The sequence below is a fragment of the Moschus berezovskii genome, chromosome X (assembly GCF_049115385.1).
Source record: "Moschus berezovskii isolate FMDL1 chromosome X, NW_MosBer_1.0, whole genome shotgun sequence".
In the NCBI taxonomy this organism is placed as follows: domain Eukaryota; kingdom Metazoa; phylum Chordata; class Mammalia; order Artiodactyla; family Moschidae; genus Moschus; species Moschus berezovskii.
Genome location: NC_142488.1, coordinates 97,004,806 through 97,029,010, shown reverse-complemented (window position 1 = coordinate 97,029,010; position 24,205 = coordinate 97,004,806). Strand labels below are relative to the sequence as shown.

At 46.5% G+C, this 24,205-nt stretch overlaps 2 protein-coding genes across 3 annotated transcripts in view; one reads left to right on the top strand and one right to left on the bottom strand.

The window, feature by feature from the left end:
• The window catches only part of TBC1D8B (TBC1 domain family member 8B), a 137,210-nt gene that overhangs the window by 16,434 nt on the left and 96,571 nt on the right, over nucleotides 1-24,205 (bottom strand). The window lies entirely within an intron of this gene.
• Nucleotides 14,259-16,864, top strand: RIPPLY1 (ripply transcriptional repressor 1). 2 transcript variants are annotated; one of them, XM_088834129.1, is made up of 4 exons: nucleotides 14,259-14,404; nucleotides 15,275-15,329; nucleotides 15,971-16,035; nucleotides 16,603-16,864. In XM_088834129.1, the coding sequence occupies exons 1-4, from the start codon at nucleotides 14,259-14,261 to the stop codon at nucleotides 16,862-16,864; spliced, it is 528 nt and encodes a 175-aa protein (XP_088690255.1). The 2 variants fall into 2 exon arrangements, with proteins under 2 accessions (XP_088690255.1, XP_055293610.2); XM_055437635.2 differs by having other exon boundaries at nucleotides 15,275-15,350.

Here is a 24,205-nt window from a genome sequence, read left to right as displayed (position 1 = left end):
ACAACTCAATGTCTTTCAGCTACTGAATGGATAAATAAACTATGGCATATCTGTACAATGGAATACTCTGTGTATGTGTCTGTATTCTTAGTCGAGTCTGATTCTTTGTGACCCCCCCCCCAACTGTAGCCTGCCAGGCTCCTCTGTCCGTGGAATTTTCCAGGCAAGAATACTGGAGTGAGTTGCCATTTCTTCCTCCAGGGGATCTTCCCAACCCAGGGATTGAACCTGCGTCTCCAGCATCTCCTGCATTGGCAGGCAGATTCTTTACCATTGTGCCACCTGGGAACCCCACAACAGAATACTACTCAGCAATAAAAAGGATGTGTTAATACCGTTGATACAGGCAACCACATGCATGAAGCTCAAATGTATTATGCTGAGTGAAAGAAGCTATATTCAAAAGGTCTCTTACTGTGTGATTCCATTTATATGACATTCTTCAAATAACAAGGCTATTGGAATGGAGAACAGATTAGTGGTTGCCTGGGACTGGGAGTAGGGACAGAGGTTGACTTCAATGATGTGGCACAGGGAATTGTTTTGGATGTTGTAACTGTAAAGATTGTTGTATAAGTCTACAATTCATGGAACTATACACCCAAAAGAATGAATTTTAAGTATATTTTCACATTTGGTCACACAATATAGAATGACATATATGCCAATTTAACAATAAATAAATAAAAAGTACTAGCTAAAAAACTATTACAGATTCCATGTTACGTGCCAGCCTAGATGGGAGAGGAGTTTGAGGGAGAATGGATACATGTATATGTACGGCTGAGTCCCTTTTATGTTCATCTTAAACTACCACAACATTGTTAATCAGCCTTACCCCAATACAAAATAAAAAGTTTAAAGTTTGAAAAAAATTATTAAAGACTCCAAAAAGGCTTTACTTCTAATGGGTTATATAATTTGATATTTAACACAATAGAAATTAAAATGGATACATTTTAAAACTCTTTTTAATTCAAAATCACAATAATAAAGCTATTGCATGTTAACATATATTTAATAAATCAGGAAAGGAGTACATCAAGGCTGTATATTGTCACCCTGCTTATTTAACTTATATGCAGAGTACATCATGAGAAACACTGGGCTGGATGAAACACAAGCTAGAATTAAGATTGCTTGGAGAAATATCAATAACCTCAGATATGCAGATGACACCACCCTGATGGAAGAAAGCGAAGAACGAAAGAGACTTTTGATGAAAGTGAAAGAGGAGAGTGAAAAAGTTGGCTTAAAACTCAACATTCAGAAAACTAAGATCATGGCATCCGGTCCCACCACTTCATGGCAAATAGATGGAGAAGCAATGGAAACAGTGAGAGGCTTTATTTTTTTTGGGCTCCAAAATCTTTGCAGATGGTGATTGCAGCCATGAAATTAAAAAATGCTTACTCCTTGGAAGAAAAGTTATGACCAACCTAGACAGCATATTAAAAAGCAGAGACTTGACTTTACCAACAAAGGTCCATCTAGTCAAAGCTATGGTTTTTCCAGTAGTCATGTATGGATGTGAGAGTTGGACTATAAAGAAAGCTGAGCATCAAAGAATTGATGCTTTTGAACTGTGGTGTTGGAGAAGATTCTTGAGAGTCCCTTGGACTGCAAGGAGATCCAACCAGTTCATCCTAAAGGAAATCAGTCCTGGGTGTTCATTGGAAGGACTGATGCTTAAGCTGAAACTCTAATATTTTGGCCACCTGATGCAAAAAACTGATTCATTGGAAAAGACCCTGATGTTGGGAAAGATTGAAGGCAGGAGGAGTAGGGGATGACAGAGGATGAGATAGTTGGATGGCATCACCGACTCAATGGACATGAGTTTGAGTGAACTCCGGGAGTTGGTGATGGACAGGGAGGCCTGGCGTGCTGCAATCCACGGGGTCGAAAAGAGTCGGACACGACTGAGTGACTGAACTGAACTGATTTAATGAAAAATTACTGTTTTCCAGAACAAAAACATTAGCAAGAAAACTGGCATCGTACTACATTTTTCCAAATCTCTTTAATATCCAATGGTATAAAAAACAGCTGGATTCTCATACCTGCTTTTGCATTCAGTCTGTTGCAATATGTTGTTTTGGTTAAAGTATATGAGGAGAATATAGCCTCACAAAGATATGTAGTTAGAGAAAGGAGTTATTTAATAGTTTTTAGGTAGAATTCTAAGAATGATCCCCAAAATGACCCTCACCTGTGTATAAATGTCCTCTCCTTTGAGAGTGGGTGTTAATGATGTTTATCACTCCCCTGATTATGTTAGTTATTTGGCAAAGAGAGATTCTCAGTGGGACTCATCTAATCATAAGAATCCTTTAAAAGCAGATTGCTTTCTCTAGTTAGGGGCAGAGGAGGAAAAGAGATTGGAAGCATGACAACGTGCCATTGATGGTTTGAACATGGAAGGGGCCACATGAGAGGAAATGTGAGCAGCCTCTGGGAGCAGAGAGTGGCTTTTAGATGACAAGCCAGCAAGGCAACAAGGACCTCAAACCTACAACCTGAAGGAACTAAACTTTTCTAATGTTCTGAGTGAACTTGGAAGCAGAAATTTCCCCCCGAGAGCTTCTAGCTAAAAATCCAGCCCAGCTGACAATTTGGCTAAGCAGAGAACTCAGGTGAAACCCCCTGGACTTCTGACCTACAGAAGTGTGAAATAATAAATGGTTATCATATTAAGTTGTTAAGTTTGTGGTATCTTGTTATGGTAGCAATAGAAAACTAATACACTGTGAATATTCTTCTTTGATGCTATACCTAAACCTCACAAGTGGTAATTTCTTAACGTTTATTGGCACTGTTGAATCTGAAACCATATCAATGAACCTTTTGTACTCTGTTACATTAAAATCCATTGGCCTAGCTTGCACTTTGAATGGATCTATTATCCATGATTTTGTAACATCATACGTTAGTCATTTGGAAAATGACTCACCTGGTTATACAGATCTTCCAATTGTTGACTCATTTTGTGATTATAAAATATAAACACTCACATTCATTACTATAACTATTAATCTTATCAAAAATGTCTTTAGGGTATTGAGAAATTCTCGAGCTTACAGTAACAGTTACAGGTTTTCCAAAATTTGTCTTCTTATTTGAAAGCTTAGAGTTTATCATTGACAACAGATACTATCAGTTATTTCCCTTGAAATGACAGGATCACTTGATTCATTTTCAACAAAAGTTGGCCAAATACTGAAGTCTAAATAACCATAGTTTTCCTGTCAATTGTTCTTTCAAGTTAAAAAAAAGTTCCATGAAAAACTGGCTAGTTTAGCTTGCAATTCAATCAAGCAAATGCTTTTCCTCATGCCAACATCATACTGCAGTATGAAGTAGAAGTGCCTTAGATATCCTTCCTATTTGTCATACAAACTGTTAAAAACAAAATATACTCAAAGGATTGAGATTTATTATAACAAAAATGAAATTTCACTGTTCAATCAAAGCTTTTTTTACCTTTTTGGTCAGACCTTGTGGCATGCAGGATCTTAAGTCCCTATGCTGTGATCAAACTCAACCCCTGCATTGGAAGGCAGAGTCTTAACCACTGGACTGCCAGGGAAGTCCCCCAGAACATTCTTAAGTGAAACTCACATTTCTTCTACCAGGAGTATATTGATGATGAAGAATAACATGAATGCAGTTTAGCACCACTGCCTTGCTCCATGCTTGTGTACTTTGACCCACTATTGCTTCTGTTCCATCAGTGCAAATGTCAACACAATGAAAATGGCAAATAATATCTCAGTATTACCAAGCAAGCAGCTTTGACTGAACCCCTTGATAGAATCTTAGGAGCCCCCAGATGTCTTTGGATCACACTTTTAGGCCTGCTGGTCTAGGCTGAGGCTAGAGGAGAGGGAAAGAAGGAGGGTGGAGGTGAGACTTTAAACATGCTTAGAAATGTTCTGTCAATAGAGGAGACAACTGGAGATAAGGTGGAGAGAATTTCTAGATTCCTTCCCTCCAAGGACCTCTGCTGTGCTCCTTTTACTTCTGACCTGCCTTGCTCCTGAGCTGCCCCAACCAAGTCAACAGCTACCCTCTAAACTCCCCCATCCTGGGATCATGGATACTCTGTCTTACAAGGCCAAAATACAAACAGAGAAATCCAACCTGGCCTGTGCACCTGTCATGACTGTTTGTCCCCCTACTATAGAGCCCCTAAGGCTCTGCTGTACTGACTAAAATTAGTCTTCTCAGACCAATTACCCTGTGTTGCATGGCTTCCCAGTCACATGGAATGAGTGCCCTCTGTGTATCCAGTCTTGTGCCAGGTGCTGATAAGGGGTGTGGGGAGATGACAATGACACAGCCCCTCCCCTGATCACTTCAATAAGATGCCTTGCTTCACATCTGAGAAGGGAGCTTAGATGATAAAGCCATGGACGTAGGTGGATATTGGCATGTAACTATGGGTTAAAGGGGCAGGGAGAAGTAGAATATGAGACATGGGGAAGAGAGAAGGCATTCCAGACATAGGCAGGCAGGAGTAGAGATGGCCACGTGTAGGGCCAGTGTAGTAACAAGCCTGCTGGAAGTGAGAGGAGGAACTGGGTGGAATTGGAAGTGAGGCTGAAGTTACAGGGGAAATTGTGAATGCCTGACTTATCTGGTCATGGGTTGCCAGTGCAAATATATGAGCAGCCTGGAAGGTGTGTTTTAGAAAGCTGAATCTGGCTGTGTGTGCAGAAAACACCTAAAAGTGTGTGGGAGAAAAAGAATTAATACCAGTTTGCCTATGCTATTTCATTCCATCCTCACTCCAGCCCTGTGAGATGGGCACTATTGTTTTCATCTCCAGGAAGTTGAGGCTCAGAGAGATGGGTTAATTTACCCAAGACAAACTAGATGGTAAACCACAGAGGAGGGATTCCAACCCAGGCCTGCTTCTGAAGCCAATGTTCTGAATAACTAGTGATGAGGAGAAAAACAGAATAATTACAATAACTGATTACAGCCAACATATACTGGGTCCTAACTGCAAGGAGATCCAACCAGTCCATTCTAAAGGAGATCAATCCTGGGTGTTCATTGGAAGGACTGATGCTAAAGCTGAAACTCCAATACTTTGGCCACCTCATGTGATGAGTTGACTCACTGGAAAAGACTCTGATGCTGGGAGGGATTGGGGGAAGGAGGAGAAGGGGATGACAGAGAATGAGATGGCTGGATGGCATCACTGACTCGATGGACATGAGTTTGAGTGAACTCTGGGAGTTGGTGATGGACAGGGATGCCTGGCGTGCTGTGATTCATGGGGTCGCAAAGAGTCAGACATGACTGAGTGACTGAAAAAAAAAAATATGTGTCAGGTTGAACAATCAACACATTCTTTCATTCAGCCTTCACTACAACCCTGTGAGATAGGCACCATTATTATCTCATTTCACAGATGGGGAAACTGAGATATGAAAAGTTATTTGCCCCAGGCCAAACAGCTAAGTGCTAGAGCTGGGACACACACTAAATTGATCTAACTCTAAAACCCAAACTTTTCCACTTTAAGGTCTACTGCAAAAATACTGACATTAGAGGATAAGGCCCTGAACTAGAGTGGTAACCAAACCATTCTATAACAATGGCTACTGAAGGCTGAGTACAGAGCTACAGTATGAAGCGAGTAATGACAGCACTTGTGGTGGTCCCCATTTCCTAGTCAAGAAGTAGTGCCGTTGATGGGTCATGTCGAGTCTCAGAGCACTGGTGATGGCCATGGTGGAGTTGTATTTGGCTTGTGGCACCAGTTACCCACCTCCATTGGCCCCTTCTGCCATCTGCTTAACTCCATAGCAGCACAGGGGCCTCAAAGTGGGGCACCCAGGGCAATTGTCACAAGGACCATACCCTACACAGGATGGATTCTAAAGTCTCAGACAGCACTGAAACAAAACAGACTTAAATCTCAATCTCAGATCTTTTCCTCATTAGCTATTTGCTAAGTCACTCAATCTTCTGTCAGAGAAGGCAATGGCAAGCCACTCCAGTACTCTTGCCTAGAAAATCCCATGGATGGAGGAGCCTGGTAGGCTGTAGTCCGTGGGGTCGCTAAGGGTCAGACACGACTGAGCAACTTCACTTTCACTTTTCACTTTCACACATTGGAGAAGGAAATGGCAACCCACTCCAGTGTTCTTGCCTGGAGAATCCCAGGGACGGGGGAGCCTGGTGGGCTGCCGTCTATGGGGTCACACAGAGTCAGACACGACTGAGGTGACTTAGCAGCAGCAGCAGCAATCTTCTGTGCTGGTTTCCTGCATGTCTTTAAATGGGAGGAATCATAGTATCCACCTCCTAAGATTTCCGTAGGAGCAAATGAAATAGTAAAGCAATAAAGTTCCCTGGTGGCTCAGAGGTTAAAGCTTCTGCCTCCAATGTGGGAGACCCGGGTTCGATCCCTGGGTCGGGAAGATCCCCTGGAGAAGGAAACGGTAACCCACTCCAGTATTCTTGCCTGGAGAATCCCATGGATGGAGAAGCCTGGTAGGCTACAGTCCACGGGGTCGCATAGAGTCGGACACGACTGAGCGACGGAACAGAACAGAACAGAAAGTGCTTAGCACAGTGCCTGGCACATCACAAGTGCTCCACAGTAGTAGTGTTATTTGCTCAGTCATGTCCAACTTTTGGGACCCTATGGACTGTAGCCCACCAGGCTCCCATGCCTATGGAATTCTCCAGGCAAGAATACAGGAGTGGGTTGCCATTCCCTTCTTCACAGGAAGTGCTCCATGCATGTTACCTACTCAGTGGCTCAGCAGTAAAGAATCCTGCAATGCAGGAGATGCAGGTTCGTTCTCTGAGTGGGGAAGATTCCCTGGAAAAGGAAATGGCAAACCACTCCAATATTCTTGCTGGGAGAGTCCCATGGACAGAGGAGCCTGGTGGGCTATAAGCCACAGGGTCACAAAGAGTCAGACACAACTGAGCACAGAACAGAACATTCTTGTGGTGGTGGTGATTATTCTTGCTAGTTTGTCAGGACCCACCTCCCAAGAAGATATCTGCCGCTGGTTGCCAGTATGTGTTATTTACCTAGGCAGGATCTGCAGGATGCCAAGACTAAAAAGAAAAGAGAAGAGAATGCACTACTGAGAATTCAGTACTACTGACAATTCGGCATCACTGCATCTTCCCAGGCCAGGCTGGGAAAGGAGGCTGGCCAGAGGAGCCAGGGCTGAACAGATTGAATAGAGGAGGGAGTGACGTTCCCAGGCACCCTCCCTCCCACCCTTCTGCTTCCTCAGTGCTCTGTTTTTCTAAGCCCCTGCCATCCAAATGAGGAGCAAATGGGGAGCTGCGAGGGGCTCTGCCCAGAGAGCCCAGCACCACATGGGCCACAGGCCGTGGACTGGATGGCGGCCAAGAGGGAAAAAAGTGTAGGAGGAGAGCTGACCTGGCAACAAACTGTTCTCCAGAGGGGACCCACATCCCAGGCACCCAAGGGGCTGGGTCCAAGGCTTGGCACATTTGGGACATTTGGACTTGAGGGCAGAGGCCCCAGGCGCCATTTGCTAGTTTTGCTCTGGGGACAGGCTTGGGTGGGAAGAGAATCGCCCCATCCCTCCTCTCTCAGAGCAGAGGCTGTCTTGCTTCTCGCCTCCATGAGGCCCGCATTCTGGTTTCTAGGCCTCCTGTCCGCGACCCCAGGGACCCTGGGCCAAGAAGCAAAGGCTAGAGGGAACAAGTAACATCTCCTTTCCCGAGGTGAGAGCAGAGCCTTTTCTGGACTTTTCTACCTGGCATTCTAAGTCCTCCTCTAGTTTCCTGCTGGCCTAGACTCTCCCTTTACTCTGCCTGGCCCCCTTTCCAGGGCGGGTAGCTCAGAGGCTAAGAGAACAGAGACCACCTGAGTTCAAAGTTCAGGCTAGTCACTTTTGGTTCTATGACCTCGTTGTTGTTTAGTTGCACAGTTGTGTCTGACTCTTTGCCACCCCATGGACTTGTAGCCCACCAGGCTTCTCTGTCTATGGGATTCTCCAGGCAAGACTACTGGAGTGAGTTGCCATGCCCTCCTCCAGGGGATCTTCCCTACCCAGGGGTCAAACCGACGTCTCCTGTGTGCACAGTCAGATTCTTTACCACTGAGCCACCAGGGAAGCTGGGATGTGACCTTAGGCAAGCACCTTAACATGTTATTGACCAGAGACGTTTCAATGCCACAGCCATCAGTTTCTGCAATACCCCCCCAACCCCTGGTCAATAATGTGTTAATCTCACCAATAAATGAGGCTGGAAATAGCATTTTCTTCACAAGGTTGTTTGTGAGACCAGTTAATCCATGCAAAATGCTTAGAACAGTGCCTGCTACATAAATGTTTAACAAATGTTCTGTCCTGTTACTATCCACTCCTGTGCCAGGATTACATTCCCTCTTCTGTCTGCCCACGTAAGCCCCACCCTGCTCAATCATCCCTCTTCCATGAGGCCTCCCTGGCACCACCTGTTCTCCTGACCTCTATTACACTCCCCAGTGAAAGCAAGGACTCTGACATGAACAGTGCTAATTATGAGTCCCAGAATAACATATAGTCCCTTGCATGCCTGCTTAGTCGTGCTCATCTCAGAAGACAGGCATCAGCAAGCAATACACACACACACACACACACACACACACACACACACACGTGCTGTGCTTAGTTGCTCAGTCATGTACAACTCTTTGCGACCCCATGGACCATAGCTCCCCAGGCTCCTCTGTCCATGGAATTCTCCAGGTAAGAATACTGGAGTGGGTTGCCATTTCCTGCTCCAATCTAGTCCCTCAAGTGTGGTCAAATTTTATGACTGGGACCCACAGTAGGAAATGCTTTTTATGGGATAAACCAGGACATGCATTTATATATCTTTCAATCTAGATCTAGAGATATATGACTAAAACAAAAGCTTCACAGAACAATATATACACTTACCCCATGTGTTTCACTCTTCCATTTGCTGTTCATTCAATTTGTTAAATGCTGGCTGCAACCCACTAAATCAATTTTAAGCTCTGCCACTGGTTGTGACCACAGTGTTCCCTGTGATTAACCCTATACGGGATGGGACTGAGACCTTCAGAGGCTCTAAACCATGAAAAGATTACAGGTGAAAGGCATGGCCTGTTTATAAAGTGGAGGTCTCTAAAGCGGAGCTGCAGTGGAGGGTGCATGGAGGGCCTTGGAGGCAGAAGGCTGGAGAGGAAGGCTGGGCTTAGGCAGCAAAGGGCTTCAACTGCCACACAAAAGAGATTGGACACTTCCCATAGGCAACTGGGAATCACTGTAAGTGTTTAAGCCCAGAAGGAGCAAAGTTCATCCCATGCTATAGAAAGACCACAGGATGAGCTGGGAGGAGGATGATTGAAAAGACCAAGTCAAGAATGGGGGAATCTATCTGGAAGCTGCTTCCAGCATCCATGTGAGAGAGGATGGATGAGACTGTAATTGCAGAAACAACCAGGAGAATGGGGAGCACAGAGAAGACAAACATGAGAAATGGTTTTCTCATTTTCTCAAGCCCAAAATCAGTAGGACTTGGCGGCTGAGGCTTTTAGCTTGAGTGACTGGGCCAATATGATACTGGTTATGAGGCAGGTACAGAGGAGGTTGGTGGGAACAAAATCAGTTCAGTTTTGGAACAGGTTTGAGACACCTATCAGGAACATTTCAGGCTGGAAATATGTCTCAATTTTTCATTCATTGAATAACACATTAATGGGACTGGACATTTCTATCTTGACAAATAGGGACTTTAAAGAAATAAATTAATATCTGCCATTGCCACCATTTCAGGAAAGAGAATATTTTGCCACCAAAAAGTTTTAAAAAGGCAGAATGTCAGAATAAAGGACAATCGTTTATAATTAGATACATTGAGATTATTGAAAAACTCTACTTTTGATGTTTTTCCCATTTTACCATGACCCATTGAAAACATTACTGTGTATCAGCTTCGTTTGTGGATTGTAATTGACAGCTACATATTTGAGGACTGAGCAGAAGAAAAGTCAGCAAAGATACACAGGGGTTGGTTCCAGAAGTAGGAGGGAAAACCAGCAGATAGTGACCAAGAAAGAAAGGAGAGCCTCAGAAATGAGGACTTAGCCAAGAGTGCCTTTGGCGACCCAGAGTTCAAAGAGATCATTGAACTTGGCACTCAGGTGGTCATTGGTGACCTTTGGCAGTGCCCTTTCACAAAGAGGATGGGGCTAAAGCCAAATTGCGGTAGGTCAAAGTATGAATGGGAAATTGAGAAAAGTATAGACTCTATGTTCAATGAATTGGAGGGTGAAGGAAAGAAAAGAGAGAAAAGGAGGGAGGAGAAGAGAGGGAAAGATATTGAGAGTTAGGAGAGCAAGAGAATACATTTAGGAAAGGAGGGACTTAATTCTGGGGGATAATAGAGACAGGTACTTTATAATCAGGAGAGAAAGAGCTGGTATAAAGAAGCTGAAGTTTCCTGAAGAGAAGGGTCATAATGCCTGGAGGAAGGGCCCAGAGAAGGAGGGTGGATGAGGCCAAGGCCCGGGTGAACAGATTAGCCTTTAACGAGAGGGGCACCTTGTCTCCTGAGAAGGGCGGGCTGGAGGGGAAGGAAGTTGGAAAGGCAGGCCAATTTTGGGGGAGTGGGGCAGGGCACTGAGGTAATTCACGCTTCAAAGCCTGTGTTTTCTCAGGGAAGTGGGAGGAGAGGTTGTTCTGTGGGGAGAGGGGCGGGGCAGGAACGTGGTAGGAGTTGAAGCAAGTTTGGAATGTGGCCCAGGGAATGGGGACACTCGAGCTGGGGAGAGTTGAAAAGTGGACAAAGGAACATGCTCCAGGGTGGTAGGGGGTACCAGGCCCCACTGACATTGATTGAGCCTGTCCCATGCAGGTCTTGTCTCCCTCCCTAGCTGTTAGCACCATGAGGCAGAGTCTGTCCCTCTTTATAGTTCATTCTCTTGCCTGGCAAGGTCCAGAAATGTCTGGCCCAGAAGAGGCACCAAGCCCCCTCTGAATGTTCTGGCAAAGCAGAACAAAGATGCCAGGAGCTGGCATGAGGGGAACCCCCAGGCCTGCAGCTCAGGGGAGTGAAGAGGCTGGATGGCCCTGATTGTAAAGATTGTGGCTAAATGAACACAAGTTCAGGATGGTTGTGCATGAGCCCTGGGCTCTAGAGGAATATCTACCTCTTCTCTCTTTCCCCGCTCCTGACCGTTTTCAGGGCACCTAGAAGTCAAAAAGATCCCCAGGTTTGACAATAGGTCTGCTTCTTCCTCCTTCACGTGCCATCTCCTTCCAGCCCAGTCTCTTCATCCTGGCTCCCTCTCAGCCTCGCCCCTCCTTTGAGCCAGTGGCACAATACATGCACATTTTCATCTCCTGGAGGTAAATTTAGCAAGAACCCTCAGAGACTGATAGAAACTCAGGCTTCCCAGCAGCTCTGCTCGCCATCCCCCACTCCCCCCTCCCTCTAGATTTTCCACTCCAAGATCCAGGATCCGGGATCCAGCCCGCACTTACACAATTCAGGGACAGAGGGCTTAGCCCAGTCCAAGACTCCATTCATTTCACCACATATAATAAAGCTCTGTTTATGGAGAACCGGTACAGTGCCAGGTCTCTGGGTTAGGTGGCAGCTGGGCTGTTACAAAGTTTTCCTTCGACTGAGCCAAAATGTGTCTCCCTCTAGCTTCTACCCATGGGCCTCAGTCCTGCCCTTTGAAGTCACACAGAACAAGTGTAATCTCATTTCAGTCAAATCCTCAGATATTTGAAAATGGCTGTCATTTCCCCAGCAGTTTTCTCTCCTCTGTGGATAAACATTTCTTTCTTTCTTTTTAATTTTGTGCCTTTACTTTTTATTACCGAAACAATATCAGGGCTTGTGGAACTTTCAGGAAAACTCAGAAAAGCCTAAAGAAGGAAGTAAAAGTCTACCATAATCTTATTCCCAGAAACCATTGTAATTTACTCCTTTCTTCTAACCAGGCTCTTTTTTCCCCCCTGCATACTGTATATTCTACACTTCTTTTTTCTCTTACCAAAACAGAATCATCCTCCAAGTTATATGGTACAGGCTTCTTTTTTTTACTCTTCAATATATTAACCTTTCCCCAATCTTCTACCATGCCAGTTTTTTTTTTTTTTCATATTTAAAAAAATTTATTGGGGTACAGCTGATTTACAGTGTTGTGTTAGCTTCTACTGTACAGCAAAACAAATCAGTTATACATATACATATACCCACTGTTTTTTCTCCTTTATTTTTTTTATTTGCTTTAAATGCTTTACATGCTTCAATTTTTTTAAATTTATTTATTTTAATTGGAGGCTAATGTAACTGTTCAATGATTTATTTAACTGGCTTTCTTTCTTTTTTTTTTTAATCACACTGTCACTTACACATTACTTCAGACAGCAAGACATGAGACCATCCACGGGGGAGCAGAGGTAAGGTAGGGATGGGGGTCCTCCAGATTTTGAGGGTCCAGGCTTCCCCGGAACTGGTCAGGTCAACATGACACCTAGGAGCTGAAGAAGACTTCCACCCACACTGGTTCAGCTCACAATGGCCTCAGGTCCTCAAACACCGGGTTTCCCTGGTTTCCTATCCTCTCAGTCACCCGGGTCCACCCAAGCAGTTTGTGCGGCCGCGCCTCGCCACGTGGTCCCCGCTGAACGCTGAGGCCAGAGAAGCAGTGACTCAGCAGCTACGTGTCCGGAAACCACGCAGCCCAGCCAATCCCAGCTCCTGTTTCCTCACGGAGCAAATCTCACGAGATCTTGGGATCGCCAGTGGGGCCTGGCTTTCTAAAGTAAGACATTTGGCTTGTTTACAGTTTTCCTTTGCTACAAAGAACATAGTGGGGTTGAAATTGGAAATGGGGGTTATGTGAACAGAGAAAAAAACAGCCCTGGGATCAAATTACTCACACTTTTAGCATCTTTTTTTCTAAACTTTCTGTGTTGATAATTATACTTCCTAGAACATGATTATGAGTGCCTGCTTAGTATTGGGCGGTAAGGACTTACCCTAAATAAATCTAACTTGTTTCCTATCATTGGACATTGAGGTGGTTTCTAATTTTTGACGATTACACACCCGGCTGTGATGAATATCCAAGAAGCTAAATAAACCCGCACCGGTGCTTGACACTGAGGTCAGTAGTCATATTTTCAAACCTCTGAAGCATAAGGAACATGCCAGTAGTTGTAACTGCAAACTTTTTGGCAAAAGCCCACAAGACTGGCTGAGGCTGAGAGGATTGTGACCCAGGTGCTGGGCTTGCCCGGGGTCAGTACCCATTTACCCGGCGCCCCGCCCGTCACAGAGTGTTCAGCCTGACGGGGCCCTTTGGGACCACTGGGCTTGCATCCTCCCCTCACACTACAGGGAGGGAACTGAGGCGCCGGGAATCCAGGCGCCAGGGCCAGAGAAGGTCTTTCAGTAGACCTCCCCCAGCACCCTGGCGCCCTGGACTGGAAGCTGAGCTTTGAGATCAGCAATCTGACCTGGAAACCCCCACAAATGCTGCCTGCACTCCCTTCTCAAATCATTGATGGCTGAGGCTGGAGAGGGGATTCAGTCTGGCACTTCTGCAAATGTACTGCCCAGTAAAGGGGAGGGCGTGGAAAGAAGACTTGAGGTCCAACCCACAGGTAGCCAGACCAGTCCTACCCAGGCGCTCCATTTTTCTCTAACCCAGGGAATATGCTTCATAGTGGTCACCCCATATCAGGTCCACCTGGCCAATCTATTTGGGGCTTGAACTGAAACAACGTGAGTCTCACTTGCCTCAGCCGAGTCAGTTGTCCCTTCTCACTGGAAACCAGCTTTGCTACTGGTCTCTCTCCCCAGCGCCTGACAACTTTCTGTGGTTTCTAAGGCACTTCCCTTGTTCCCTTAGGCCTTGCTACCACCTGGGGAATTCGCACAAATGGTGTTCAATTTGCCCCTTTTGTGTTTTCCTTTCTGACTTGGAGGTAAAGAACCCCCCCAACCCTACCCCTCCTCCATTGACTCCTTGTTTATTCAACTGGGAGAAATTTCACACCCAGGAACACGGGTATCCCTCCCCAAGCCCCTTTTCCTAAATCTTCACAAACACACCCCCACTGCTCCCCAGGTATCTCATCCTGGCATGTCCCTGAATAATTTATGAGTCCAGGAAGACCTTATAAAAAGGTCTCCCAGGAAAAGCCAGAAAAGTGCAGGACATTCTGAGGAACCGCAGCCCCCACAGCCTGCCTGGCCTTTACACCCTAAGGATGGACCCTCCTGCCCCCGCTGCTGCCATCCCTGCCCTGGCCCTGGCCTCAGCTCCAGCCCTAGCACAGGGGTCCCTGGCACTGCCCTACCTGGGAAACCCATCGCCCCTTCTCTCCTCTGGACAAGAAGTAAATAAACATGAACGGTAAGTGGAACTTGGCCTTTGGTCAGTTGAACTCAAGCTTAGTGGGGTTCCTGGGACAACAAAGGAAATGAGAAGTCCAGGGCTCCCCTGTTCTCTGTGCTCCCTCCACAGCTCAGACTCTAATATCTCAGCTGGCTCTTCACCTCACTAATCCCTCTAACAGGAGGAGACTTGGGGACAGTGGGCATTGCCAGATTTGAAAACTGAGCAGCCAAGCCCTCATGTGCCAAGTTACTCAGTCCACTGAGGGGCAAAGGGGAGACTACCAGGAAGTCTGGATTGGACAGGACCTAGGCTGAAGAGCAGGGAATGAGGTTTAAAGTGCCAAGAGGCTAATGACCAAGGGACTATCTCTTTCCTGACCTCACCATAAGCTTTCCATTTGCTTTTTATCTTACCTTTTGAAGTCTAGTGAGGAAGCAGTGGACCCAGAAATATATTTGGCCCCTTTCCCCATCCCAGGAAGAGGGCAGAACTGTGAGCTCTACTTTGGGGGGCAGGAGGTAGGGGACAAGATAGTTTCTACCCAACCCTCATTCATTCCTCCAAACGTTTAACCGTTCACTAAACATTGACCAAAACACCTACTGTGTACCAGGCATTATGCTTAGGTGTTGGGGATTGAGATACCATCGAACATAAATCTGCCCTTAAGAGCTCTAAGGTAACTAAACAGATAATCATCCAACAGGTGTGATAACATTGTTGAAGCAGAGGAGGGCCATCTGTCTTGACCTGGACTCAGGGTCCGTAGGAAAGTCTTCCTGCAGGAGATGGAATCCAAGTCAAGTTTTTGGAGGGCCTCTTTTCTTATCTCAGGGAGGCCAGACTCTTTCTCCTCCACCAGCTAATCTCTCCTCTTTGTCCTAGAGGAGCTTGTCTTTGGAGGCCCTGGATGACCTCTACAAGTGACCTCCCCAGGCAGGTGAGGAAACGTGTGGATTTGGTGAGTTGGAGCCCCTGTCCCATGTATTCATGCACACACATGACCACATGCAGGCACTCAGACCTGGTCCCTTCTCAGAGGGGCCCCCAACCTCTGACCTTCGACTCGGGCTATAGACCCGGAAAAGCACTTTCCCAGCCTTGTCCACTTTTGATTCCCACAACAGTTCTAGGAGGAAGGCAGGGAGCCGAGGCCTCTGGGGCAATTTAGCTGTACAGAAAGCTGAGCCCCAGAGCACGAGCGGGACATGGGCAGGCTCCACGGTGCATGTGCAGTGGGGCTGATGCTAGAATCATGGTCTCCTGGCACCCAACCCTGGTGTTCTTTCCCACCCCCACCCCACCCCCGCATCTTTGCTGCTCCAGTAGAACTCTGTCCCCTGGACCATCTCCAAACAGGTATTAGAACAGGGACAGGAAAGCAAACAACCCCCCGGACTCTGTCCACTTGTTGTTCAACTAGAACCAGGACAGACCCCCTTATGGGGGGGTACTGAACCCCAGAGATGTCTAAGGTCTCTTCTAGATCTTCTTACCTACAGGTTGCTGACCCCTGATACAGAATAGGCAGTTATCTGATCATGCACTTTGAGCCACATGCTAACTTTTTGCTTTTGACAGGCCGCCAGTGGGACAACAGGTGCCAAGGTCACCAAGGTTGACTTTGAGTTCCATCACCCAGTCAGGTAAACTTCTGGCACCAGGCACAGAGCCTGATGTAGATCTATTAGCCTTTTAAATCCTCACAACAGCACTATGAGGCAGGAGGCGGGAGGCACTGCTATGATCAATCTTTCACAGACCAGGAAATGGAAGCTCAGAGAGGTTAAGGGACTTGGCCAAGGTTGCCTTCCCTGGAGTCATGATCAGTGACCACTAAGAGTGAGCCCCTGTGGAGAGATCAGTGAAGAAAGCCTTCACTGATGGAGGAGATGGAGGACATGGGACTAGAAAATTCTTGGCTGCAGGCCTTCTGAGGTGGGGAGTAGGGAGTAGGATCAGTTTCAGGATTGATACATGCCAGGCCTGGGTCTCTTCACAGCTATAGGCCCACCAGGCATGACTTTCCTGCCTGGAGCCATTTTGTAACACTCCAGAAGGTTCTGTTACAAAGCTCCCTTTCTTCTTTTTCCATCTCACCCCATTACTGCAAATAGAAGGAGTTTAGGGGCTGGCTTCCTTCTTGGCCCTACTGATCCCTCTGCACATGGCAGTCTATCTAAGTTGGGGCCATATTTCTTCTCTGTCCACAGACTCTTCTGGCCTAAATCCTGCTCCTTTGACTACCTGTACAGTGATGGGGAGATTTTACTGCAGAACTTCCCTGTCCAGGCAACCATCAACCTCTATGAGGACTCAACCAGCGAGGAGGAGGAGGAAGTAGAGGACAGAGAAGAGGAAGAGCAAGAGGAAGCATATGGAAAGGGGCCAGAAGGGTGTGTGAAGGTACCAGGGTCAGCATCACACAGGGCCACAGCTCATTCTCCCTCCCTGCCCATGACCTGTCCCAATTGAACCAGTCAGTCTGATGGGGTTCATTATGCCTGGCAACATTTCAGGGCATTGATTAGCCAGGAATCCGCAGGAACAGTTCTCTGGATTGAAAGTTGGGTCCTCAAGTTACCAGCTCACCCTGGCTACACCCAACAGGTCTGTGAGCCCAACCCTCTGTCCTCTTATTGGGTTGCTGTTGTGTTGCCAGTGTGAGGGTCCTAAGAACTCTAGGGAAAGAAAACTTGCTTTCTGAACCCCTCAGGGAGCAGATGAGGATGAAGCATGCCTATGCAGAGAACTGTCACTCTTCAGGGCTCTTTGACTCCCCAACCATTCAGGTGGCCATGAAGTCCTGTCTTCTTATGGTAAGCCTGACTTCTGGCTTCACCTCCACGGATGCAATACCAACACCAGTTGGGGTACCTTTCTGACGGACCTTGCAGGAAGGAAAGGGGACATCTAAAACATCAGTCTGCTTTGAGGACCTCTTCCCTTTTGGGTGTTATCTACTGGGGTCTGTATTTTGGCATGAGATGAGTCAGGAGAAAAATAAACTAGATGATGTTTACCTTTTTTCCTGGAACTGGACTGATTTCTTAACTGAACTCTGCCCATGTTTTGAAGTCATGGGCAGAGGGTCAGAAACCAGCTCAAGGCCAATCCATTGCTCTACCTGAGGTCAATTGACAGATCTTTCTTCACAGGGATGTACCACAGGAGGCCCAAAATGGGGCCAGGCCTTCTTGGTCAACTTGTGCAATCAGGTTTGATTAAACCTTAAAGACAGCTTGGAAAGGAAACAAAAAGGACCTCAGAGGGCAGCTTAAAAGTCAGAAGCAGAGCTGGAGGTGGGGGAAGGTGAGAGATGCAGCATCAGCTGAGCCTTGGTGATGAGCCTGTGTGTGGGGAGGGACCTTGAGAGGCAGCCAAGTCCTAACAATGTTACCTTCTCAAGTCCCTTTGTATCTGCCATAGCTCAGCTCCTCAGGCCCACCCCTGTCCCAAACAGCCTGAGTCATTTTCTTGCCTCCAGCATATCCTGCTGCAATTCATCCTCCAAGTGCGTGCGTGTGTGCTAAGTTGCTTCAGTTGTGTCTGACTCTGTGTGACCCTATGGACTGTAGCCCACCAGGCTCCTCTGTCCATGGGATTCTCCAGGCAAGAATAGTGGAGTGGGTTGCCATGCCCTTCTCTAAGGGATCTTCCTCAACCCAGGGATCAAACCCTTGTCTCTGCATCTCCTGCATTGGCAGGAGGATTCTTTACCACCAGTGCCCCTGGGAAGCCTAGATCAGACCATGATGTGCCCCCTGCTCAAAGCCCTACCACAGTTTATCATTGCCTCAGCAATAGTTGGACTTTGTTTTTTAAGTCGCAGATCTTCCTGGGAATCTATAGCTTCTCTACTCAGACACTCACAAATCAAGTCCTCAACTTGATAGTCTAGGTTGTTCAATTGCCTGGTTCCTGCTTGTCTCTTTAGACTTCTCTCTCAACACTTGAAGCTCATGCTTCCTGTCTTTGAATGTGTCATGGATTCTAATCCCTCTGTGGCTTTAATGCTGTCTGGAACGCTTTTTCACTTTTGTGTCTGGTAAGCTCCCATGCATCCAACAGGACTAGCTCAGACACCTCTCCTGTGAGAAGTCTCCCCAGACTCCCAAGCCCAGGCTGGGTGCCCCCATCATTTAGTACCTCAACCGTCTACCATAGCATCTACCTCTCTTCCTCTGAAGTGAGATGGGGCCATGTTTGATATCACCACGTGACTTGTTTGCACAGCACACTGTCTGGCACAAGAGAGGTGCCCAGGAAATGTTGAAGGAAAAAGATTTGCAGATCTTTTTAAAGCAGTTCTTAGTAGAACCACCTCCATCCCCTCACTTGCTGGCTTCCCATGTCTTTGCTGAGCTATAGACAGAACAGCATAGCATTATCTGATTCAGGAGCAGAACACTGCCCATATTTCTTTCCCTCCACTCTCAACTTAAGACAGGTTGCTTCAGTTCTGAGCCCTCACTGGGACTTCCCTTAATTTGGACACAGCCTCGGGCAGCCCACCAAACACACACTGGTGCCATCTATTGGTCAAAATTTAACTTCATTCCTTAATTAAGGCTGCCAGGCAGTTGACCTTTGATCACTTTAATCCTTTTAGGCCATTCTGTTTCTGCTTGTAGGTAAAGTGGAATTTACCAATCTTCTAGCTGTATAACCTTGGGCTAGTTACTTATCCACTCTGAACCCCAGTCTCCTCATCTGTAAAATGGGAAAAGTCATGATACTTCCTCTCAGAGTTGTTGTAAGGATTCAGTGAGATAATATATGTAAAGTACTTAGCACAACTCCTGGCACATAGTAAAAGCACATAATAAGTAGTGGTATTCATAGTAATCATAGTTGTAGCAGTGGTTATTATTAATTTTATGATAGAAATCAGCTAGTAGGCTAGAGTCAGCTAATGATTGGATTTATTCAACTAAAGATTGATTTATCAGTCATCTCCACCTGATCTCCCTGGCACCATTGGATGGTTTACCAAACACAGCATGTATTGTTTGTCCCCCATTAAGCAAACAAACAAACAAAAGGAAACAGGCCAAATGTGGCTTCAACTTATTTTCTGAGCTTCAGCAGGAACACCCTTCTTTTGAATTGAATGCAGAGGGCCAACATACAAGCCAGATAAAGATGGAGCTGCCCTGGGAATTATAATGGGAGACACAGAATTCCTACTTTGGTGTCCTCTCTATGTAAACGAACTCTCTTCACCCCCTTTGTGTGAGGTACCATCAGAGGTCTCTAGATGGTGTGAAAGACTATTTGAAACCACTATCTCAAGAGTTAAACCAAGGTTGATTTGAAGTTGAAGAGGGATTAGTATTTTTAACATGTCCAGTGTTTGGATTAAAATCCTTGTTTTGGGTTCTAGGCTCCCAGCAATTCATTTCATTTGAGCATTTCATAGCTCAAAAATTACTCAAGGCCTTGTACCATAGGTAGTAGGAGTTTAAAATCTTTGGAATCCCAATATCTTTGGTTTTAGGGTATTATGTAGCATAGAATTACAAATCCCTAAATCCCCAGTGGCTTAAAGACCCTAAAACCCTTGGGGCAGTAATTCTTAACTCAATGAGCTCCTCTCACTTCCCTCTCTCCTCCCCCTTACTGAGCATGTGCCATTGGTCAGTGGCAGCCATTTTGTCTCATTTTCCTCCCAGTCCCTCACCCTGAAATGGCTTCCAATCCTCTTCCCCCGACACAGTTGCTAAGTGATTGGAAGTCACTGTTCTGACTAATCAGAGTAGAGTGTGAGTTGCTTTGTTGTCGTGGATGTATCCAGTCATTGTAGCAATGTCAAATCCAGTGCAGAGACTCAGGGTGGAGGGAATCTTTGCAAAACTGAGTCCTTCCTCTGGCTCCACCTAGCTGGCCCATCCTAGTTGCCCATATTTCCTCATCCCAGCACTACTCCTCCTGTTTTCCCCATAGCAATGAGAACAGGGTACTTTGGTCGAGTGCAAGTCTTCATTTGAGCTGGGCTGTGAAGAATGGGCCCAGGTAGAGATGGAGAGAGAAAACTTTCCACAAAGAGGCAGCTGTGTGAATTCCTTCATTAAACGGATGTTTATTGAGCACCTCCTCCATGCCAGGCATTAATATTACAGTGACTAAGAGCATGAGCTTTGGAGGCAGATGTACAACAGTTCAAATCCCATATCTGACACTGCTGGTTCCATCCGTAGTCCCACTCCCCTCAGGTGTCAGGGTCAGTTCTCTATGCTCAGCCTTCTCACTACATCTCTGTAGTCCTTGATCATATCACTCACACAGTCACACACATACATGCTGCATGTGCTCGTTAAGAGTTGCCTATTTTCTCCTCTGTTTCTGGGCAAGGAAAGCCCTCTCTCCAACCCCAGTGGTTGTTACCAACTCCACCTCTCTCCTCTTCTCCCAGACTGTACCTCTGTGGTTACCTAGTGGGCAGTTGGTCTCCTCTTCAACCCAGGCCCCTGTTGTAAAATGGTGGCCAATCCTTCTTCCAAACAAAGTTGGTAGGTGGCCTGAGTTCACTGTTTGGACCTCTCAGGGGTCTGGTGTTGGTTACTGTGTTTTGGGTTTACTCCCCACCTGGCAAGGCTTGTAGCAACCTCCGGGCAAGCGCACAAACCCAGGTAGAAAACCTGGCCAAGAGTGAGTCTTTAGGAAGTGGTAGTCACACATTCTCCAAGGCACTTGCTGCTCACATTACCCGTCATGATCTCCTATGCTACTATAATCACAACAATCCTGAGAGAGACACCACTGTTATGCCCATTTATGAATGAGAAAATTAAGGTTAGTAAGGATTTTGTCCCTGGGTCTGTGTGTTTGTGTGAAGGTTACTACGAGCATGGCCACTTCTTAGGATGAGGCACTTTATCCTATTACCTCATTTGATCCTTACAACAATTCTGATACATAAGTACTGTTATTATCCCTACTTTGAAGTGAAATGAAGTCACTCAGTCGTGTCTGACTCGTAGCGACCCCATGGACTGCAGCCTACCAGGCTCCTCTGTCCAGGGGATTTTCCAGGCAAGAGTACTGGAGTGGGTTGCCATTGCCTTCTCCAGGGGATCTTCCCGACCCAGGGATCAAACCCGGGTCTCCCACAATGCAGACAGACGCTTCACCGTCTGAGCCACTTTAGAGATGAACAAACTGAGGTTTGGAGAGTTTAAGGAATCTGCTTAAGGTCACACCATGAATCAATGTCTGAGCCCAGATTTGAATGATTACAGCACTTGCCCAGGTTACACCAGTAATATTAGCAGCAGAACCAGGCTTCCGGTCTGTCTCATGGCAAAGCCCCAGTGCATTCAGGAAGTGGAGTCTACAGAGCTTGGTGAAGGATTCAATTTGTGAGAGGACAAGAGAGAAAAAGTTTCAACTCCAGCTAGAGGGAAGTAAGTCAGAGATTAGGAACAATTCTGAGCCAGGAAGAGCTGAGGGCTGCTGAAAGGTGTCACCAAGAGAGGGATATTTGAGGGCCTCCTGCTGGGCAGTGGCACCCTCTCACAGAGCCTGGGCTCTTTGGAGCACAGGGCTACCAGAGGCCAGGGCCGGATAAGGGACTTCTGTTCCCACCCCTCAGTGCTGTGCAACCTCTGTGTGGACCCCATCCTGGCTGGGCAAGCTTCCTTCTGGCTGAAGGGTCTGGGCCCAGAAGGAGAAACTTTCAATAGCGCAGCTTTCCTAAGATGCACCAGGCACTGAACTCAGCACCCCACATGCTTTATCCTGAACAAGGCTCACCAAATCCCAACACGGTGGGGCGGGGAGGTGCTATCCTCATGTTTACAGATAGGAAAAGGGGGCTCAGAGAGTTGAAATGACCTCAGCAAGGCCAGAAAGTGGGGAACCTGAGGGAGACCCAGACAGTGTAGTCACAGAGTTCTGGCTCTTAACTACTTGGCTCCTCCTTCTACTCATTTCCCCTCAGAGTTCCGAGAAGGCAGGCACCTTGCCTGGTCTCCTGTGGCCTACATGGAAGAGAAGCCTATAAACTGATGTGCAAGGCATTTCTATCCCCATCACTGGGGAAATCTGGGCCCTAGGATTAAATGTGAATTAAAAGGGGTTGCGCGAGAACTCAAGAAAAACCTGGAGTCGGGCTCTGAGTTCTTCCAGAATTCTTTCCTCCCTGAGAAAGAATAACCAGCTTTGGCTTCCCTGGCGGCTCAGATGGTAAAGAATCTGCTTGCAACGCAGGAGACCCAGCTTCATTCCCTGGGTCGGGAAGATCCCTTGAGTGAGAGCATGCCAACCCACTCTAGTATTCTTGCTGGGAGAATCACATGGACAGAGGAGCCTGTGCGATCCATAGGGTCGCACAGAGTGGGGACACGACTAAAGCAACTTGGCATGCAGCATGCACAAGTTCCCAGCAATTCAACCGCTGCCCATTAACAGCATGGGAGCCAGCGCCTTCTGGTGGCTGAGTTCTAAACTGCCCCTAGACCTTTAGCACTGGGTGAGGGATCAGGAGGTCCAGGCACCAGGAGATTCTATGGCCAACAATTTAGTGCCGGGTGGTTATACGAACAGGCTGTGGCATCATACTACACACACTATACCTGGATTGCAAATACGGGTTCTTTGCTAGCTAAACGATGACAGCCAAAATAGCAAATCAGTCTCTAAGCCTCAGTTCCTTCATCTACAAGACAGGTATGATAATAGTTTCACAGGGTAATTGTAAGTATTAAATTAGATGATACATGTAAAATACTTAGCAGAGTACTTGACATGTTACAGATCTGAAACTCAGTGTGTCGTGTGTTGTGTGTCGTGTGTGTTTGTGTGTGTGTGTGTAGATAGATAAGATATAGATTTAGAAAATGTGTGCATATATATAATCATTTTCCTTTTTGGACACACACTTCAGGGCAGGGCTCAGTTGTGTCCTACTCTTTGCAACCCTGTAGACTGTAGCCTGCCAAACTCCTCTGTTCGTGGGATTATCCAGGCAAGAATGCTGGAGTGGGTAGTCATTTCCTTCTCCAGGGGATCTTCCTGACCCAGGGATTGAACTCAGGTCTCCCGCATTGCAGGCAGATTCTTTACACTGAGCCACCAGGGAAGCCCCATCATGGTATCATTTCAGTAATAATATCCTTGGCTCCCCTTAACTTCCCTTGTTGTTCAGTCGCTAAGTCATGTTCAATTCTTTGCAACCCCATGAACTGCAGCACGCCAGGTTTCCCTGTCTTTCCCTATTTGGCTCTATTAGGTCCCTAGTGCCTCCAAGCTCGCTGTCTCCCCTGAAGGGAGGCACTGTCAACACTTACCCAAGGCATATGGGCAAGAAATGGGTTAAAACATTTGTTTTTCTCCATGGATACTTTCAAGTACCTTGGACTGTACATCTTTGTCCTTCACTATCCTGTGATGTTAGTAAGCTGGCTTTACACACAGGCTGGGCTCTTTCTGCACTTCAGAGCAGCTTGGCATCCATGGGCTCATTTGAGTCTCTTACTACTCCCCATGAGATATTCCCATCTTTCAATAAGGAAATTGAAGACGATGAGAGAAGCGATTGGTTCAAGGTTGCCCCACAAGTCAGTACAGGAGCCAAGACTGGACCTCTACATCTTATGTTGAGTCTAGGGCTTTTCCACTAACCCTTGCAATCGTTCTGAGCTCTGGCTAAACACGAAGCATCTATAATCCAGGATACAGCCTTATTGTGTGGAAGCCACATCACTGCACTCTGACAAAAGGTTTCCTGTTTCTAAGGCCAGGACTGCATCTGCTGTAAACTGTCAAACCATGTTATTTTCCTAAAAGAAACGACAGCAACTTCCCAGGACTGGT

Bases quoted from the DNA above. Each gene is read 5' to 3' on its own strand.
- RIPPLY1 (XM_055437635.2), top strand. From the start codon at position 14,259: ATGGACCCTCCTGCCCCCGCTGCTGCCATCCCTGCCCTGGCCCTGGCC. The intron at 15,351-15,970 runs GTGAGTTGGAGC...TGCTTTTGACAG, and splicing joins TGAGGAAACGTGTGGATTTG to GCCGCCAGTGGGACAACAGG. The intron at 16,036-16,602 runs GTAAACTTCTGG...CTCTGTCCACAG, and splicing joins GAGTTCCATCACCCAGTCAG to ACTCTTCTGGCCTAAATCCT.